The sequence below is a fragment of the Crocuta crocuta genome, unplaced genomic scaffold (genome assembly GCF_008692635.1).
Source record: "Crocuta crocuta isolate KB4526 unplaced genomic scaffold, BGI_CrCroc_1.0 scaffold36, whole genome shotgun sequence".
NCBI classification, from domain to species: domain Eukaryota; kingdom Metazoa; phylum Chordata; class Mammalia; order Carnivora; family Hyaenidae; genus Crocuta; species Crocuta crocuta.
The window spans coordinates 11,715,979-11,737,663 of NW_027532203.1; the positions used below are offsets into that span (position 1 = coordinate 11,715,979).

General features: G+C 39.0%; 2 protein-coding genes across 2 annotated transcripts in view; one reads left to right on the forward strand and one right to left on the reverse strand.

The window, feature by feature from the left end:
• POLI (DNA polymerase iota) overlaps positions 1–16,243 on the reverse strand; it is a 55,898-nt gene extending 39,655 nt beyond the window's left edge. The window contains exon 1 of the mRNA XM_077777580.1: positions 16,224–16,243. The gene's annotated coding sequence lies outside the window, so the exon portion shown is untranslated. The remainder of the gene's footprint in view (positions 1–16,223) is intronic.
• The window catches only part of MBD2 (methyl-CpG binding domain protein 2), an 88,867-nt gene continuing 72,657 nt past the window's right edge, over positions 5,476–21,685 (forward strand). Inside the window, exons 1-2 of the mRNA XM_077777557.1 lie at positions 5,476–5,556; positions 6,063–6,301. Coding sequence (XP_077633683.1) covers positions 5,476–5,556; positions 6,063–6,301 — 320 coding nt within the window. The remainder of the gene's footprint in view (positions 5,557–6,062; positions 6,302–21,685) is intronic.

Here is a 21,685-nt window from a genome sequence, read left to right on the forward strand (position 1 = left end):
AAGCAAATTCTTCCTTAGTTAGCCTCTTGTCACTATTCAGGCCTTCAACAGATTGGATGAGGCTATCCAAATGGGGAAAGGCAATCTGCTTCACTCATTCTATCAATTTGAATGTTCATCTCATCCAGAAACATTCTCATAGACATACCCAGAATAAAGTTTAACCAAATACGTGGGCACTCTGTGGCCCTGTCAAACTGACACATGAAATTAACCACAGAACAACTTCTAGTCTTCAGACCACCCTATCATTTAAAAATTTTTTTCACATAACTGGCTTGTTCTCTTTTTCCAGTTCTCAATTCAAATGTCGACACCTCTAACTGACTTTTCCAAACCACACTCTCTCAGATGGCCTCCCTCAGAATCACATTCTCTCACAACATGCTGAATATCATTTATAACACCCAAATATGTAACTGTTTATTTGCACTTGTTTTTAATCTCTGTCTCCTCCTAGAATGTAAATTGTACTAGGGCTTTATTGGTACCTACCAAAAATATACGTGCAATGCATGAATGGCATTATTTCAATATCAATTGGCTAACTTAATAATGTTAGATTTTTAAAAGTCCTGTATAGACAAATCTTCCTTATAGAAGATTCCAAATAATACATGCAGATAAGCTCCCTCCAGGAGGTGGAGTTTAATCTCTTCTTCTTGCTGGTGGACTAGACAGTGACTTCCTTCCAAAGAATAGAGAATAGAAAGGGAGGAACAGCAAATTTACAGTGAAGAAACCTGGCAGTCACTGCCTCAACCAAATACCCCTGATAGGATAGTAGTATCACTTCTGTGGAATTCTTGCCCCAAACGCAGAACTTCAATGTAATCGTAAGAAAACCTCAGACAAATTCAAATGGAAGGACTTTATAAAACAGTTGATTAGTATTCATCAAAGGTATCAAGGTCAAGAACGACAAGGTAAAAGGAACGGTCACAGGTTAAAAGAGACTATGGAGACCTGACAAGTAAATGCACTGTGGCACCCTGGATTGGATTCCAGAACAGACAGAAGACATTTATGGGAAAACTGGTGAAATCCAAATAAAATCTGAAGTTTGTGTAAATACATCAAGGTTGTTCTCTTAGTTTTGACCAAAATACCATGATAATGTAAGATGTGAACAGCTGGGGAAACTGATGAGGGATGAGAGCTCTCTGTATTATTTTTGCCACTTTTCTGTAAGCGGACATTTATACCAAAATAAAAGGGTTATTTTAAAAAATAGAGAATCGCAAACCAGAATCTAAATAAACCTTAATATTTTTTCAAATCTTTACAAATAAAAACACAAAAATGAAAAAGACAGTCTTCTAGGCCCAACACACACACACAAAGGTAACTCTGTGAGGCAATGGATGTGTTAATTAACTTGATAGGGGTAACCATTTCACAATGTGTACTTAGATAAAATCATCATACCCTAAATAATTTTTATTTGTAATTATACCTCTGTAAAGTTGGGGAGAAAAGCTTATATGTTGCTGCTGATATTCAAAAGTGCAATGAACATTTTGCCTTTTTATTAGTTAACGTGTATAAATTGATAACAACGGTCTTCTTATGTTTACAGAAATTTAAACCTCCTAAGTCTCAACTATTATTTTGCATTTCTATTACCATACTTTAAAATTCCTTAAAAGATGTTATCTATGCAGTTAATGCCCATTTAATTTTTATAATTGAAGGATATTTTTGAACACACTGGCACCCGACAGATAATTACTGCTGTTAAAATCATCACTCCATAAAAAGAGTTTCCAACATGAGATGATTCTTACTTGTCTATAAGTTTTAGTTTATTATTCTTTGAATAAAAGCCAGAAATATTATTAAGAAATCAGTGGCAGTGAGAAGCTGAAGTCAGAATTGCTGAATATGCAATTCGTCTGAAGTGATAGAAATACTGTGCTATCAACAGATTCTTCCGCCAGTGTCTGAAATGGCCCCTTACAGAGGACAGTAACTACCCAAGAACAAAAAAAGTGTTCCTTTAATGGCATCTGCTACATTCACTTGTATAATGACAAATTATTAAGTAAAACACTGTAGAAACTATCCTGGTTTGGGATTTATACATTGTTACCTGAGAAATCAGTTCCTACTTAAAATGTTTATAAAAATATTGACTTCACTTTGCTTTTCTTTACCTTCATGGAGGCACAAATCAAAATGAAAGACTAAGAAAGATGAGGAGATATCATAGATTGGAGGACATTATGAAAACGTAACAAATAAATGAAAGTTACGATTCTGGATCATTTCCTGGGACAGAAAAAGGATGGGGGGGGGGGGGGGNTGTACCAATGTTGGTCTCCCGCGTTTGATCATTTTATTATGGTTACGTATATTGTTAACAATAGAGAAACGGGGCATCTGGGTGGCTCAGTCAGTTAAGCATCTGACTTCATTTCAGGTCATGATCCCACAGTTTGTGAGTTCAAGCCCCGTGTAGGGCACCGTGCTGACAGCTCAGAGCCTGGAGCCTGCTTTGGATTTTGTGTCTTCCTCTCTCTCTGCCCCTCCCCAGCTCATGCTCTGTCTCTCTCTCTCTCAAAAATAAATAATAATTTTTTAAAAGTTAAACATTAGAGAAACTAATGGGAGACAACAATTTTCTGAATTAGTTTTGTAACTTTTTTGCAACTGCTGCAAGTCTAAAATGATTTCAAAATAAAAAGATATTTTTTAATTGCATGGGAAAATTCCTCAGGAAGTTGTTACTTCAGAGAGAGACCTACTATTTCTCAATAGTTCTGATAGAGCTGATTTTCCCTCCAGCTTTGAAACAGAACATGGTTCTTTTAGTTGAGCAGCAGGCAAAGTACAGTTATTGGCCTGTGCTTTAAGAATATTTTGTACAGTGGGGCGCCTGGGTGGCTCAGTCGGTTAAGTGTCCGATCAGGACACAGTTCGGCTCAGATCATGATCTCACGGTTCGTGGGTTCGAGCCCCGCGTCAGGCTCTGTGCTGACAGCTAGCACAGAGCCTGGAGCCTGCTTCCGATTCTGTGTCTGCCTCTCACTCTGACCCTCCCCTGCTCACGCTGCCTGTCTCTTTCTCAGAAATAAATAAAATATTTTAAAAAAAGAATATTTTGTACAGAAATATACATCTCAAGATACTAGAATTATACTTTGCACCACAAAATGTCCATCATTTGAGAGACCCAGTGGAAGCAAGACCAACTGAGAGAAAGATCTACGTTTCTCATCTTGCATTTATGCCAGACGATACACTGAGTGAGGACTAAATTACCTAGACAATTTAAAATTGAGGGAATTTTTTTCCTTTTTCCATTTTTTTTTCTTCTCAAGTGCATGTGGTTGAATCTGAGTAAGTAAAATGTAGATATCATTTGACTTCATTATGACCCAGTGGAGGAAATAAATATCTAGGAATTTTGCTAATCAAGTGCTGAGGGAGTTCACTCTTGGAGATCATTTTGCAAGTGATAATCATTAAAGGGAAGTCCTTTTTGCAGTTCAGCAATAACACTATTCAGTTACCTAGCATATGTTTGGCTATTCATCGCTCTCTAGTCTAATATACAACTCTGGAAGGAAATGTCCTTTATTTTACAGACGAGGGGAAATGGAGGCTCAGAAAAGTTAAGTAAATGGTCCGCTCTAGGCTTTGAACTCAGGTTGCACCATCTCTAAATGTCTAACTATTTATATGGGTTGACCTGAAACAAATTCTAACTTTAGTGAAGTTTGTGTCATAGTGAGATTTCAGTCATATAAGTCCTTTGACATATTTGAAAGATTCTATTAATTTTAAGAGGAAATGTGATATTTGAAAATGACCTTATGTATTCTTCAATATGTAGAAATATATGAGAAAACCCAAGGTCTGCTATTTATTAAGTTACTAGGTTCTGTTAGGAACAGGGAATATAAAGCTAACAAATTACTTATTTCATAAGTACACTAACTATATCAAGATCTTAGAGTGCCTTTTAATAAAGTATAGCATTGCAGTATAATGTGTTTTTAAGAGCCAGAAAAGAGAGGTCAGCGATCTAAAAGAAGTAACCCAATGTTTACTTTCAAAAGTCTACTTCTTGGGGCACCTGGGTGGCTCAGTCGGTTAGGCGTCTGACTTTAGCTCAGGTCATAATCTCATGGTTCATGGGTTCAAGCCCCACATTGGGCTCTGTGCTGACATCTCGGAGCCTGGAGTTGGCTTTGGATTCTGGGTCTCCCTCTCTCTCTGCCTCTCCCCTGCTCACTCTCTCTGTCTCTCAAAAATAAATAAAATATTTTTTAAAGTTATAAAGTCTACTTCTTTGGCCTTTTAGTTACCATTCAGAACTATAGTGAAAAATATAACAAAGTTACACTTTCAAGGCAAAGATAAATAACCAAGCTTACTCTGATCTCACTGAGAGTTCCCACTAAAACATTTAATTGTGGACTTTGGATGCGGGAAATATTATTCAGTTGGGCTTTTATTCTAGAATACAGATGCCCTATAATTGGATTGGTAGACAAAGATCATTTACTTGATAAAGAGGAAAGGAAAACTTTGTGCCTGTTGCTTTGTTCACCTTACAATTAAACAGACATAATTAGATTCTATACTTTAGTACCCTGTTATAAGATACAGGTTTCAACCTATCCCTTACATCACAAAACCCAACAAGTTTCGCTCCCTGTGCACCCATGAAACCAAAATGCGGTACAGTGGTCCTGAGTCCCTCTTTGCCTGATAGGACAATGATCTCTCGCAGGGATATAATAAACAAAGAACGCCAGTGCTCCTTATCTGAGTTTTCAAAACTACAGTGTGACCTGTATGACCATTGTTTCCTACACTTTCCTGATCACAAGAATAATCTGGATGCCAATTTAAAATACCATTTCCTAGTCATGTCATCCAGAACTTTTTTTTTTATTTTTTTTTTCTAGGAGAGAGAGAGAGAGACAGAGCGAGCAAGGGAGGGTCAGAGAGAGAGGGAGTCACAGACTGAAACAGGCTCCAGGCTCTGAGCCGGCAGTCAGCACAGAGCCCGACGCGGGGCTCGAACCCATGAACCGCGAGATCATGACCTAAGCGAAAGTCGGACACCCAACCAACTAAGCCACCCAGGTGCCCCAGAACTTCTAATTCAATAGATTGTAGTGGGGCCTGGGGATCTGACTTTTTGGCAAATGTCACAGACAATGAGGCATATAGGAGACACAATTTTTAAAACACAACATGAAGCGTCTGGTACTCCTATAGGGTGTTATCAGGGTACTGGAAACAGTAGAACTTTGCTGTGAGTCAAATTTCAGTTTCCCTCATTTAGGACTTTTTTTAACCTCTCCTTCAATGTCTATGTTAAAAGGTAATAATAGTATCTGTCTCTTAAATTTATTGAAAGTCTTAAATATGAAGGATCCAGGCTCTTGCTCAGGCTCCAGGCTCTTTGGTCTGGGGATCAGCAGCTAGCAGTCACTAAGAACCCCTTAAAAATGCAGAATGTCAGGCCCTGCCCTAGACCTGCTGAATCCAAATATGCCTGTTAAGAGGATTTCTTGGATGATTGACATGCACATGAAGGTTGGTGAAGCTCTGACCTAGTCACTCGGTGAGTGTTCAGGAAATGCTAGATTCTTTCCCTCTCATTACAGTCCTTGAACGAAGAATTCAGTTGAGCTGGAGCTCTGCGACCGTCACCATTTCTTATTGTTGGTTAAAGCACAGCAGGGACACGTCCATCTCTCGCACGGTGGAAAAGCATCCATAAATAAACAAAGCAGGCTACTGCAAAAGGTTACTCTGAGGGTTTCGGCCTTTGCTCTCTCACACTGCCCTCGGCATGAAGCTGACAACAGCCATTTTACAGCCTTTCCTAAGGATTATATCAGAGTTACTTGTATGTGCCTCGCTGATAATTTCCTGCACAGCTTTTGCTACCATTTAGCAATTGTTGGTAGCAGGGCAGGCCTACATATAATGATTAAATTGGTCACTGCTTGAATACAAATTTGGGGAAGGTTTCATAAAAAGGTTTTGGGGCTTCTTCTTCTTCTTCCTTTTTTTTTTTTTTTTTTTTTGACTTTCAGATTTTCATTGAACCCAGCAGAGTCAGAAGACGAGAATTAGGTAGAACCTGTCTTGCTCCATCAAAGACATTCTCAGTAATTGCCAGCATTAAGATGTGCAGCAGCACATGTCAGTACATGACAAATGTAAATGAAGACTATATTTTAAACGTTGGGGGTGCATTCAGCGAACAATGGAAAAGGCCAGCTGCTACAGTTAACAGTTTAGCTGGAATGCTTTCATTAAAACTGCAGATAAAGTTAGTTTAATGTTTAAAAATAAATAGGCTAATTTTCAGATTTATAGATATTCTAGCCACAGAAAGAGTCTTCCTGGGGAGCCTGGGTGGCTTAGTCGGTTAAGCTTCTGACTTTGGCTCAGGTCACGATCTCACGGTTCGTGAGTTTGAGCCACACGTCGGGCTCTGTGCTGACAACTCAGAGCCTGGAGCCTGCTTCAGATTCTGTGTCTCCCTCTCTCTCTGCCCCTTCCTCACTCATGCTCTGTCTGTCTCTCCTTCAAAAATAAATAAACATTAAAAAAAAATTTTAAGGAAAAAAAGAGAGTCTTCTTTAATGCCTTCTGTTTCTTAACCAGTTTGCTCTCTAACAGAACACGTTGAAATCTGGTATTTGTTAATGTCCTATCACATATATATTCCTTATAAAAATAGTCTTTTTGATTTTCCCTTTGATACAGGTGAGCACCCATCCACGGAGGCTTCTGCTTACACTATACTGTACCTAAGCCAGCAGACTGACTCCAACCACAACCACACCTCTCATTTTTTCTATGCTGTGCAGAAGGTGGTAGATTTCATTCTCAACTATTGTTCCTAAGTTCTTGGGGAAAGATCAATATATTGAAAGGCTGAACACCAAGTTGGGTATGCCTGAATTCCACACGTAGGTCTTTGAGTTCACTACCATCCTTTGCAAATGTTGTGGAGGGCAAGCTTATCGACTCTTTGCCATTTTGGTTAGATAGATCCAGCAGTAAAAATGAGACATGCCTTGGGGCGCCTGGGTGGCTCAGTCAGTTAAACGTCCGACTTCAGCTCGAGTCACAATCTTGCGGTTTGTGAGTTCGAGCCCCGCATCGGGCTCTGTGCTGATAGCTCAGAGCCTGGAGCCTGCTTCAGATTCTGTGTCTCCCCTTCTCTCTGCTTCTCCCCTGCTCATGCTCTGTCTCTCTCTGTCAATAATAAATAAACGTCAAAAACTTTTTAAAAATGAGACATGCCTTGAAATTGAGAAAGTAATTGAGAACACCTTTCACTAAAATCAAAGAATTAGGTCTTCATAAAAAGGATTTTGTACCTAAATTCACAAAATAAACCATCCTTCATATTGTGGGTTGAATTGTGTCATCCCCGAATTTGTATGTTGAAGCGCTAACCTTCAGGACCTCAGAATGTGACCTTGCTTGGATATGTGGTTTTTACAGAGACAATCAAGTGAAAATGAGGTTGCTAGGGCGAATCCTAATCCAATATGACTGAAGTCTTTAGAAGACGAGGGAATTTAGGCAGACACTCACAGAGGGAAGACTGAAGAGACATGGGAAAATGGCGATCTGTCAAGCCAAGGAGAGAGGCCTGAACACATTCTTCCCTCACAGAAAAACAGTAACCCTGCTAACACTTATAATTTGGGGCTTCTAGCCTTAAGAACTATGAGACAATAAACTTCTGTTGTTGTTTTTTAAAAATTTTTAATGTTTTATTTATTTTTGAGAGACAGAGATAGAGACAGCATGAGCAGGGGAGGGTCAGAGCGAGGGAGACACAGAATCTGAAACAGGCTCCAGGCTCTGAGCTAGCTGTCAGCACAGAGCCTGACTTGCGCTCAAACCCACGAACCGTGAGATCATGACCTGAGCTGAAGTGGGGCGCCTAACTGACTGAGCCACCCAGGTGCCCCTAAACTTCTGTTGTTTAAGCCACCTGGTTGTTGATACTTTGTTGCGACAGCCCTAGCAAATGAATTCATTTCATGACTCACTGGACAGAGAAAATAGCAAGGGCTGTTGTATTTCTCAGGGCTAAGGCGGCTAAACTGTCTATGATGTGCTAAATAGTGTTAAAAACAGCAACAACATCAAGACTACTGGTTTGATGATGTTTTTTTTTTCAATCTAACCTTGGCTTGATTTTAGCTGAATAATAATTATGTCTAGGATAACTGTAGTAACTATTATAGTCATATTCCTGCCACAGGAATATGTGGCATTCCTGCCACAGCTCAGGAATGCTTTCACTTGTATTATTTCATTATCATTACAAAGTACTTTCTTATTGGGGCACCTGGGTGGCTTAGTCGGTTAAGCGTCCGACTTTCACTTAGGTCATGATCTCACGGTTCGTGGGTTCGAGCCCCGCGTCCGGCTCTGTGCTGACTGCCAGCTCAGACTGTTTCAGTCTGTGACTCCCTCTCTCTCTGACCCTCCCCTGCTCACGCTGTCTCTCTCTCTCTCCTAGAAATAAATAAAACATTAAAAAAATTAAAAAAAAAACAAAGGACTTTCTTACTTATTAATTCTTTGATTTTCACAGAAACCTTGAGACACACAGGAGCTTAGCACATCACCTTCACGAATAGGGCGAAGTACCAGGAACATGGCTAATACTTTCAATGGGTAAGCTCTGCTGATCTCCTATATCCTTATGGACCCGGGTAGGAGTTTTCCCCCTGTCAGGAATAATTGTGTCAGATAGCAATAGAAAGCAAAACGTATCTATTCTGCTCTGTGCAGAAATTGCTGTCTGGAGAATCAGGGGAGAGGTGGAGCTAAGGCTGACTTTATACAGAAAAGGTGAGATCTGAGGAGAACCACCTAAGGATATGACACTCTCTCAAGTCTCCACAGACTACCAACGTGCCTGAAATTCCCACCCTGGAAAAGGGTTCTGGTAGAACCCTTTCTACAGTGCAAATGTCCCTTGGGGGGACTTAGAGAGTTGACATTAGAAGTTCCTTTGGGTGCATGTAGGGGAAAAAGACAGATTTGTGTGAAGGTGCAAATATTAACTCTCCAATTACAACCAACTTCAAAAATTACACCTATGATGCAGGAATGAGTCAACATGGCTTATTGTCACCCCCTGATTGAATTAAAGGGCTTGCCCCGATTAATGCAGCTGTCCTAAAAGGCCACATTCCTTTTCTTTCTTTTTTTGTTTGTTTATTTTTGAGAGTGAGAGTGAGAAAGAACATGAGAGGGGGAGGAGCAGAGGGAGGGGGAGAGGCAGAATTCGAAGCAGGCTCCAGGCCCAGAGCTGTCAGCACAGAGTCCTGTGTAGGGCTCGAACCCATGAACACTAGATCACGACCCGAGCCAAAGTCGGCCACTCGACTGACTGAGCCTCCCAGGCACTCTCCACTTTCCTTTTCAAATGAATATCTACACAGAGTTTTCTGAAATTTATAATCTACACCAGTTTTTTATATAACACAGGAGTTGGCAAACTTTTCCTGTAAGAGCCAGATAGCAAATATCTAAGCTTTTCGGCATAAGCTATCACAACCTGTCAGCTCTGCCTGTGTGAGTGAAAGCAGCCACAGACAATATATAAACAAATGTGCATGGCTATATTCCAGACTTTATCTATGGACACCAAAATTTGAATTTCATAATATTTTGGTGAATCATAAAGTATTCTTTTTTCTCCCCAACCATTTTAAAATGTAAACACCCTTCTTTGTTCTGAATCCTACAAAATCCATCTGTAGGCTGGATTTGGCCCATGGGTCCTACTGTGTGAACCTCTGATGTAACACAGCTTCCCGTAAATAATTGAAGCCCATTAATTCATATTCGAAACCATTCCTTTTTTTTTTTTTTTAATGGAGAGAGAGATAGAGCATGCATGTGAGCACTAGCTACGGAGGGAGAGGGAATCTTAAGCAGACTCCATACTCAGCACAGTCGACTCAGGGATTACATGACCTTGAGCTGAAATCAAGAGTCAGCCACTTAACGGACTGATCGGAGTGGAAATCATTTTTTTTTTAATTTTTTTAATGTTTTATTTATTTCTAGGAGAGAGAGAGAGACAACGTGAGCAGGGGAGGGTCAGAGAGAGAGGGAGTCACAGACTGAAACAGGCTCCAGGCTCCAGGCTCCGAGCTGGCAGTCAGCACAGAGCCCGACGCGGGGCTCGAACCCACGAACCGCGAGATCATGACCGAAGCGAAAGTCGGACGCTTAACCGACTAAGCCACCCAGGCGCCCCTGGAGTGGAAATCATTTTTAAAGATCATCTAGTTTGGTAGCTTTGGAAGAAAAAACATTGTGTTGAAGAAGGGTGAACCATACATCATGCCCTTAACCTCTTAATATTCCAGTGTGCGTTCCCTAAATCCTACCATTCATTTTAGCATATAATTTTATATTCATAAATCCTTTTTTTTTATTGCAATCTAGCCATTTAGCTCATATCCTTTCCAAATTTTAATTCTTTCCAACATGGTACACATTTTATGTTTTTCATATGCTTTTGCTTTTCAAATACTTTTAGTCTATGACTTTTCCCATTTTACTTAGCTACCCAGTGAAGGTTTTCCGATTCCTTGTCTTTGCTCATGGCTTTGTTCCCCCATTGCCCCTTGTACCTTATCTCTAGATTCCTGGTTAAGAGTGGCCATCACTGAATCATAACTTTGCTCCACAGTGCCACATCAGATTTACCCAACCAGAGCACACCTGTAATCTCTCAATCTTTTGTAATTACCCCGATAATCATATCACAGCAGGGCACTAGTGATTTTTTTTAGTTTAATTTCTGTTATTTACTTTTACTCTGAGTTTAGCATGGTTTTAGTAACTAAAGGCAGTATCAATAGTAGAAGTATTTCAGGCATATAATCAGTGATTCCAAATAGTTATGCCCTCTCTTATGCCTTTTTCTGGCCTACACAGAACTTTGAGGGGATAAGAAGACCTGAGTTCGTATTCCAGTCCTGCTATTTATCACATAGATAATCTCTTTTATTCACTTGAATAAAATCACCGAACTTCCCACAACCTTGGTTACCACATCTAAAATCATACCCACATCTCTCTCTATCCTCTAAAGACCTGCCTTGTCTACTTTAGGGATTCTTATGAAGATAAAACACTTTATCGTTTTATAAAGTGTATGTGAAAGGCTCTATAAGAAATGCCCAAATACTTAAAAAAAACTCTGTAGTTTATCCATTCAGAGTTGGGAGAGATCGTTGAAATTATCCAATTCAACTGGGTCATTTTATAGATATGGAAACTAAAAACCAGAAAGATAAAATAACTTGTTCACAGGCATTGAGCCGTTTAACAGAGCCAGGTTCCCTGGGTCCTAAACCACCGCTTTTTTTTTTTTATTAAAAAAATTTTTTTAATGTTTTGTTTATTTCTGAGAGAGAGAGAAAGAGACAGTGTGAGCAGGGGAGGGTCAGAGAGAGAGGGAGACACAGAATCCGAAGCAGGCTCCAGGCTCTAAGCTAGCTGTCAGCACAGAGCCTGACACGGGGCTTGAACCCATGAACGAGAGATCATGACCTGACCTGAAGTCCGGACGCTCAACCAGCTGAGCCTCCCAGGGGCCCTAAACCACTGCCTTTTTAATCTCAGCAACTCTTCCTAGACAGAGTGTTCTCAGGTTGCTCAAGTGTATGCTTTGATGTTGTGAAAAGCACAATCCCAAGAGCCAAATACTTTTAAGTCACCAATTCTGCAGAGAGTAAGGAAATATACAAGTGTACAAAGAGCAAGACCATTTAAAAATAAATGCACAAGGACTATCGGTGACTTAGAATTTTATTTCACATCATTTGAAATATCTGTCTGGAAATGATTCTCGTCCACTGAGACACAGGTTTTGTAAAAGCATCAACATCTAGGATCTATGTTAAGCTTAAGCAGCTTAGCCCTGGCTTCAGGGTTCATAAATGGACAACATAAGCTGTCAATGACCATTTTGAAATGATTGCATTACAAAAAAGCCCACATAGAATAACAAGCTAATAGTGGAGCAGTCCTGCCTGAAGTTTAATTCAAATTGATCTAAAAATTTAGACTTTCAATTATTGAAGAGGATACTGACATAATTTTTAGATGAAATAGGCAACAGATTAATTTGTTTACAGTGTTGAATTGAGTAAGAATACCCTCTTGAACATTGAGTTGAATCCATTCTTTGTCCATTCAAACAGAATTTCACTGGTAGAATTTAAGAAAGATAAAGGTGGCAAGGCTCAAAGTTCATATATTTAGGATCTTTGAACTGTTCTGATCACAGGTCTTCATTCTGTACCCTATTTAATGCAAACCTTTTATTTAAGTGAATAAGTAAGTATTACGAGCTGTCAAATCAGAGAAGACTGCAGAGTACAAAGTTCAAGACAATTGTCCTGGGATTTTAGAGCTCAGAAGGCCTCCAAAACTTTTGTCAGAATTGGGGTTTTGTCATCTCATGTACCAGAGTTATTCCATCGTCCTCACTTAAGTTTTAATGGCTAGATCTGGGATTTTATACATATTTTTATAGATAATACATTCATAGTAAAAATGAAAACTATTGAGTTCTCAAATGGCCTCATCCGAGTCTGTGCCTCTAGCTGGCTCACTAGTTTAAACTGAGAAAGATAAAGTCAGTTTTAAGTTGCTACTGATCTGTTCTTCTATATCTGAGGCAAATCTCAAGAAATAGGAGAATTTGAAAGCCCATGATTTTTGACCAGGGCAAAGTACTGCTACAATGTTCATTGCCAAGAATATACAGTGTGAGGAGAAAATGCATGTCATAAAAATATTACATATGTGCTCAACTCAATAAAGTAGAATACTTTAGCAACAAACCAGATTTGCTGGCATGAAATACCTGCTCTAGTAGGTCACCTTGCCCTGAGTCACGTTTAACCACTGTTCGGGAAAATTGCTAAGGTAGGTTCTCACATTAACATCAGGTCATCTCTATTTAAAGCTTATGAATCAGCCCCTTCTTTCTACCTTGAAATTTACTGTTGCTTTTCCTTATACTTAATGTTTCTCTTACTCATGCTTTCCTTTGTTTTTTTGCAAGTCTTAGCAAAAGACTTGCTGTATAACACCCAGCCTTTTTACAAAGTATCTCAATACCGAGCAGCGTTGGTGGTATAGTGGTGAGCATAGCTGCCTTACAAAGTATCTCAATACTTTCCTATTAGCCCCCAAGAAGAGAGCCTAGTCTTGAAAGTATGCACATACAGATATTTTGGGACAAAAAACAACTCACTGTGAACCCCACATTATGTATGTGTCCTCTGAATTGGGCAATGCTTCCTTGAAGGGAACAGAATAGAGCCACATATTTTACATGTCATTTCAAGCTTTTTTTTTTTTTGAAGCTCACAGCCCATAGCTCAAATCCCCTCCAAATCTACTAATTCAGAAATAGAACCAAGGAGACAGAGGAGGTTTTCATTCTCAACTGTATTAGTGGTGAAACTAGGTTGAAGCAAGAAGCTTTCTCCGAAGGTCTCCCCTCTACCTCTTGCATCGCTGTACCCACAGTGAATTGAAGATAAATAGCCCCATGTGAACAGCCAACCTGATTTTTCCACCTAGTAGCAAGGTAAGAAGGTAGCTTGAGACGTAGGAGGCCTGTCGGGGCATGCGGGAGGCCCAGCGAACCTGCCAGTTGACTGATTAGCGTGTGGATGTGCAGGGAGCCAGCAATGCCTCAGGGGAGGTGATCCAGGAGGGATTCTAAAGGCTGAGCCACAGCACGTTAACCCACCTGGCCCTACAACTATCAGGCACTCCTCCTCACTAATGAAATAAATGCCTGTTCTGGCCTTAGGGAAGAGCAAAGAGAGGATGAATAAAGAAAAAGAGAGAAAGTAAATACATTGCCGCTGGGGCAGTAGAGCAGAGGTCTTTTTCATTACTAAAATATTGAGTAAATGTTAAAAAAATTTTTTTTAATGTTTTATTTATTTCTGAGAGAGAGAGAGAGAGAGACAGCGTGAGCTGGGGAGGGTCAGAGAGACACAGAATCTGAAACAGACTCCAGGCTCTGAGCTAGCTGTCAGCACAGAGCCCAAAGCAGGGCTTGAACCCACGAACCGTGAGATCATGACCTGAGCCGAAGTCAGACGCTTAGCCAACTGAGCCACCCAGGCGCCCCTTAAGAGTAAATGTTTAACACCACCCCCCAACCTGCAATACTTGGAAAAATAGATAATCATTATTATTTTGGGTGTGACTCCATTCTTTTATCTGTATTTTGTTTTATTAGGCAATATTGATTTCAAAGTCCAATTATGCACACAACTTAGCTTGGAAAGAGCTGTTCAAGCTTTAGAGGAAAGTGTTATCAGTCACTGTCTATAAAGTCCAAAATAACTACGCTGAGGATAGTATGAGCAAAGAGAGCTTAATTGTTTTTAATCAACCTCTCTTGTTTTTAATAAATAATGCTAAGTCTAAGGGTAGATATGAGGCTGCCCTTAGATTTCTATTGGCAATATCTCATTTACTTATTTTTTGATACATTTAGAGAAAAGTTTTCAGCTTAAGTTGACATGCTCTCCCTGGAAGGATAATCCTAAAACAAGATAGAAAAACCCTTCTTCCATTAATTGTAAGGAGGTTTTCAATTGCTTCTGTACCAATTCTAGTGTTCATGTCTCCAATAATAACACTGACTACATGGTATGAAAGATATAAACATAGAAGTAAAGGATATCTAATGTACTACGTGATCAATTCAAGCAGGGCAGAACAGATTCTTATTGTAAAGAGGAAAGTAGCAGTTGCCTCAAAGTTGATGGATGTCAAAATGGTTGACTTATCATTTCTGGAGCCAAAATGCTCAGCATATAGAAAAGGGTTATTTGAAGGCCAAGTCTTTTCCAGAGATATTTATTAAAAATACAGGGCCACATGGGTGGCTCAGTCAGTTAAGTGTCTGACTCTTGGTTTTGGCTCAGGTCATGATCTCACAGTTTGTGAGTTCCAGCCCCACATCAGGCTCTGTGCTGACAGTGTGGAGCCTGCTTGAGATTCTCTCTCTCTCTCTCTCTCTCTCTTTCTCTCTCTCTCTTTTTCTCTGCTCCTCCCCTGCTCACTCTCTGTCTCTCTCTCTCTCATTCTCAAGAATTAATAAATAAACTTAAAATTTTTAAAAATACATAGGACAACCTAGCAAGAAAATGGGCAAAAGATTTGAACAAACGCTTCACAAAGAAAGATGCTTAACATCATTAGTCACTGGGGAAATGTAACTTAAAACCATCGTATACCCATTGGAAAAACTCACGTTCTAAAAACTGACTCTGCCAAGTGCAGATGAGGATGTAGAGCAACTGAAACTCTCATACATCATTCAAGGGAATGTAAAATAATGCAATGACTTTGGAAAGCATATGACAGTTTCTTAAAGAGTTAAACATAACACTGCCATATGTCATTCTGTTGCTAGCTATTTGCCTTAAATAAAGGAAAACATATGCCCATATAAAGACTTGTATGTGAAAGTTCTTATCAGGTTCATTTTAAATAGTTGAAAACTGGAAACAACCCAAGCCCATCTGTAATGAACAGATAAACCGTGGATACATCCATACAGTGGAAAACTACTTATCAGTAAAAAGGAATGGATAATTGATGTTTAGCACAACATGGATGAACCTTAAAATGAATGGTCGAGCAATTCAATGATAACACATATGTAAAAGTCCAGAAAATGTTAATCTATATTGACAGAAAGCAGATCAGTGGTTCTCTGTAGAAGGGTGTAAAGGCAAGGATGGATTACTAGGGTGCAAAGGAAACCTTTCAGGCCAATGGAAATGTTCATTATCTTGATTGTGGTATGTGCGCACGTTAAGATGGATCAAATTGTACTCTCCAAATGTGTGTGGTTTGGTACACTTCAATTCCACTTGAATAAGATTAGGGGGGAAAACACCTTGTGAAACCTAACACTTTAGGACATTTAGATTTAGGTCATTTCCTGGCCCTATGCCAGGAGAGGAAATCTTAGTCACTTAGGAGGCATATACCAAGGAATCTACTGGGTTTGGAGAATTGTTTCGTGGACTTTACACAGCCTACAGTTACTTAAAACTAAAGAGGACAGTTGAAAGAACAGGCCTTGTCTGATAAAATGCATATATAGTCAGATATTACTTATTCATCCAGATATAAGGCTTACTCACAGGCGCAAGTTGAGTGATTATACATCTCCATAGGAGAGCGTGAAGGGGGTCTTGCTCAGGTACAAGCCTTTGCTGGAGAAGGTGATGCCAATACTTCTGTTACCCTGGGTGGATGAACAAATGATCAAAATATATAGGAGCTCCATAAATCCCATTAAAGGAATAGTTGAATTAAACAATTACTTGATTAAGCTCTGAATTTCCTAGATTCATTAACTAGCTGTAGATCCAGCTTTCCCATTACTATTTTGTTCAAACACTTTTGGGGCTTTCAAACTTTCTTTTAAAGCAATACACTCTTTAATCAAGTAAAATCTCACCCCAAGCCCCCACCTCAATCACCACTCCTACCATAGATAAAAAGAGAAACTTATGACCCTATGTTTATTTTATAAGGTTACATTTTTTATTCTTATCAATAAGTACAATGTAACTAGAGAATAATAACAATAGATTTGCGATGTAGGTTTGTGGATGACTGTTGGTCATATATCAACCTCAGCATCTATTTCTTTATCTTATTTGGATTACAGAGTTTTCAGAAATTCTAGAATCATACAGATAAGCAATTTCAAATGGCACATTTTAAAAAAACTCAGTGCCCATTGGAAACTGAGTATACTCTTCAGTTAAACTGATACAGAAGCTGGAAAGGATGTTAATAAATGTTTGCCTCTAAGTGGAATTGCTAAAAATATCTACAGACTGATTTCATTCCTTACACCAAAAAGCAGTCGAGAAGCGCCCAGAATTTACAGTAAGTGTTAACATGATTTAATATGAAAATATCACAACTCAATGTGCTATGCACTTACTTGTTACTGTACAACTTCTTTCCTGTGCTAAGCACACACAAAGCAGATGTATCCATGCCTCGTCTGATATTTCACAATGGTGCATACGTGTTGTAATAGTATTTTCACTGGTATAGTTTTACATGTTCAGACATGTGAAACTCTAAATTAAAACTGAAAAAAAGAAAAGGCTGAGTCAGACCTGAGTGACAGACTCAATGGCCAGTGAAACAATACAAGAAATTCAAGTATCTAATCCAGTTGGCAAAGGTGAAGGGATTTTGTGGATGTAATGATTCGTTTCCTGATTAGTTTCCTCTGAGTTAATCAAGAGGGAGATTGTAATTGATAGGCCTGTAAGTGAACCCTTTAAAAGAGGGGCTAGCGATTCAGAAGAAGCCAGAGACTTTCCCATCCGTCTTGAAGAAATAGGGCATTATGAGTTCAATAGCTACAAGGAATGAATACTGCTGACAATCATGTAAGTTTGGACGAAAACCTAAGCCTCAAATTGAGACCCTGGCCCCAGTAAACACCTTGATCCCTCCCAAGAGTTGGGGGGGGGCCGACACCCAGCTAAATTGTATCCAGACCCCTGATCCATGGAAACTGTGTGATAATAAACAGTGTGTTGTTTTCAGATGCTAAATTTGTGGTAATTAGCTATCCCACAATAGATAACAAATGCAGATGCTTTATTCCCAGGCAGATAAATCCTGTGAACATTTCAGGGCTATCATTCAGTGCTAAAAATTCTTTAAGCTCGGAAGTATAACTGAGATTAATCTCAGGTCAGCTCAGAAAACTCAGACCAGCTAAAGAAAAAACAACATGAAGAGTCTTTCAAAATTATATAGTAAGAACCCGAGAGAGATCTTAAGCTCTATGTAAACATAAGTTAAGCCACAAATTTGAAATGGCCTCCAATGAATTAAAAGCTGATTTGTAATATAGTCAAATGTGTTTTTTAGTTTATATACTTAAATATGTACAAATTACTAAGGTTAGAAAGTGTAACTTTACAGGGAAGGAGCTTTCCAGCTGCCACCGTAGTCAAGTGGTCAAAGTTAACATCACCCTGGGGCGCCTGGGTGGCTCAGTCAGTTGGGCGTCCAACTTCGGCTCAGGTCATGTTCTCACAGTTCGTGGTTTCGAGCTCCACGTTGGGCTCTGTGCTGACAGCTTAGAGCCTGGAGCTTGCTTTGGATTCTGTGTCCCCCTCTCTCTCTGACCCCCCCATGGCTCACACTCTGTTTCTCTCTCAAAAATAAATAAACATTTAAAAAAATCAAAGTGAATATCACCAGTAATGGGACAAAAAGAAATCCTGGGTCAGCTGATAGGATATAATGAGAAGAACACGGTGTTACTTCTGTGATGTTCCTGCCAAAGATGCATATTACCTAAATTTAATCATGAAGAAACAGTACACAAATTGAAGGACATTCTACAAAATAACCAACCTGGAATCTCCAAAAACTTCAAGGTCATGAAAGTCAGTGAAAGACTAAGAAAATGCTATACAATTAAAGAAGCTAAAAAGACACGACAACAAAATGGGTTTTTATGATTCAGGACTAGATCCTTCTGCTATAAGACCTTGTTGAGCAACCGGTAGAACCCGAATGAAGTCTGAGGATCATGGTTGTATATTAATGTTAATTTCTCGATTTGATGGCTTCGTTGTGGCTGTTATAAAGGAGAATGTCCTTGTTTGTAAGAATTACGTGTTAAATTATTTGGAGTTTTAGAACATTATGTTAGCAGTTTACTTTCAAAGAGTGAGGGAAAAAATGTTCTTAACGTTTTCTGGAAGTTTGAGATTGTTTTATAGTAAAAGGTAGCTAGGAAACTACATACTTGGACTTTTAAGAAATTATGCATTTGAGGAATCCCTAAAGTGCTTCTCATGGAGTTCTGACTTTAAATATATTTTTTTAGGGCCCCAGTCAGTTAAGCATCCAACTTTGGCTCAGGTCTTGATCTCATGGTTCATGGGTTTAGCCCCACGTCAGGCTCTGCGCTCACAGCTCAGAGTCTGCAGCCTGCTTTGGATTCTGTGTGTGTCTCTCTCTCTGCCCCTCCCCCACTCAGCCTTTGTCTCTCTCTCTCTCTCTCTCTCAAAAAAATAAACTTAAAAAAACAGTTAAGTTTATCAAATTTCCTTTCTGTTGTTTCACCAGTTACTTATTTTTTTCCTTTTTAATAGATTATTATTTGCATAATAATAAGCTTTGAAATAATAATCTGAAAATTTTGCAGGAGATATTTGCTAAAATAAGAACAAATTTCTCTTATCATACTTTCATGCGTCCATTCATTTTCTACTTCTCTCTAAAATGTAGTTTAGTTTGGGATGTCTTCCTTATGCATCCTCCACTGCTATTTACTATTCAGGACCAGTTATTTAGTTATTTACAGTATTCTACAGGTTGTAGTGGCTTATATCAAACTATAAGATATTTGAATATTATCTTAACATAAACCACAAAAAATATATAGCTGGAAAATAATTTCTTTCTGACTTAAGTTTAGATGCTAAAAAAATCAACATATAAATTCTATCTTGTTTTTATTATATTTTTAAAGTTTATGTGTTTATTTTTGAGAGAGACAGAGACAGTGTGAACAGGGGAGTGGGGGAGAGAGGGAGAGAGAGAGAATCCCAAGCAGGCTCTTCAATGTCAGTGCAGAGCCTGATGTGGGACTCAAACTCATAAGACTGTGAGATCATGACCTGAGCTGAAACCAAGAGTTGGATGCTTAACCAACTGAGCCACCCAGGTGCCCCTCTTCTCTTTATTATTAATAGATTCTAAGCAGTATCTTCTTCATATATAATTACCATAGACAAGTTACATGTTTAGAGAAGTTTGAAAACATTTCTGTGTTTATATGTCCTTTAAGGAAAAATATTTCCCAACAAATTTTAAAACATTCCTTTAATATTTCCTTTATAAAAAAATTTTTAATGTTTACTTATTTAGAGAATGAGAGAGACACAGCATGAGTGAGGGAGTGGCAGAGGGAAAGGGGAGAGAGAATTCCAGGCAGGCTCTACACTGTCAGCACAGAGCCCTATGTGGGGCTTAAACTCACAAAACTATGAGATCCTGACTTGAGCTGAGATCAAGAGTCAGGCACTTAACTCACTGAGCCACCCAGGAGCCCCTCTTTTTAAAAATATTTTTTAAATATTTATTTATTTTGAGAAAGAAAGAGACACAGCATGAGTGGAGAAGGTGCAGAAAGAGTAAACATTTTCTTAATATTTTCATCAATTCTTACTGTCATAATACCTCTATACTGGAATAATTACTCCCTGATTAATAGAGATGAGTAAGGGAAAGGAATGAGAGGTGCATACTTCTCATCAAGAGAGCAAGCCTCATGCTTTCTTTCTCCTGAGGCTGTCACTATAATATTTGATCCTTTAGACAGGGAGTCTACAGGAACTCTGATTTTTTTTAATGTTTATTTATTTATTTTGAGAGAGAGAGAGAGAGAGAGGGAGCATGCGCAAGCAGGGGAGGGTCAGAGAGAGAGGGAGGGAGAGAATCCCAAGCAGCCTCTGGGTGCAGTGTCAGGGCGGAGCCCCATGTGTGGCTCAATCTCAAACCATGAGATCATGACCTGACCTGAAATCAAGAGTCCGTCACTGGTCGCTTAACTGACTGAACCACCGGCACCCCGGGAGCTCTGAATTTCTAAACACACCTCATGTTCTTCAACTAATACTCTTCCCCCTACACCTAACATCAGACTTATTTATGAACCAATACTGTGAACAGTTCGGGACTATCATTCTGTGCTAAAAATTTCCTTAAGCTCAGAGTTAGAGCTGAGAATGATCTCTGAAACTCCGATCAACTAACGAAGAAACAAGATGAAGAGTTATTCAAAATTATACACTAGGAACCCAAGGAAGATAAGAAAGCTTCATGCTGAGCATGTCAACTTAAGGAGTGACAGTATAATGGACAACACTGACCTACACACATGCATAAAGCCCTTACTGGGAATCATTAATCGCCATGTGCAAAACTTAAAATTATATGTTAACAGAGGTAAAGCTGTAGTTTACCACAATGTGTAAGTAAAAGAGCCAAGGTTTTAATGTATTATTTACCAGTTAGGTAAACTCTGATGCACAATTTATCCTTTTACTGCCTTAGTTTCCTCATTTATAAACTGTGGAGGAAAAAATGGTAAATTATCCAGGAAAAGAGTAGTAATTATCCTTACTATGAATGGAGTTGTGAGTGAAGTACCAAAAAGAAGCCATGTCATAATTTTTTACATGGTTGTATTCTTTTAAAAAAATGGCCATATTCTTACCAAAATCATACATGCCCGTGGTTCAAACAATTAAATACTAAGAAGTATAAAAAGAAAATATGCAGTACCACCCCCATCTCTTTCCGTCAGTCCCATTATTCCTCAGAGGCAACAATTTTCTGCTTTGTTAGCTCCTTCCTCTGGTGTAGGGTGACCTCCCCAATTTTGGTTAAATCAACAAAAAAGTTACTACGTATTACATAATATCACAATATTATGACCATGATGCTATTTCCTTTTTTTCCCTCCTGAAGTTAATGATTATCTCTTTGAAAATTCAGTGTTCTCTGTAATTGTCACTGTTCTTCTCTCCCAGCCCCCCACCCCCCC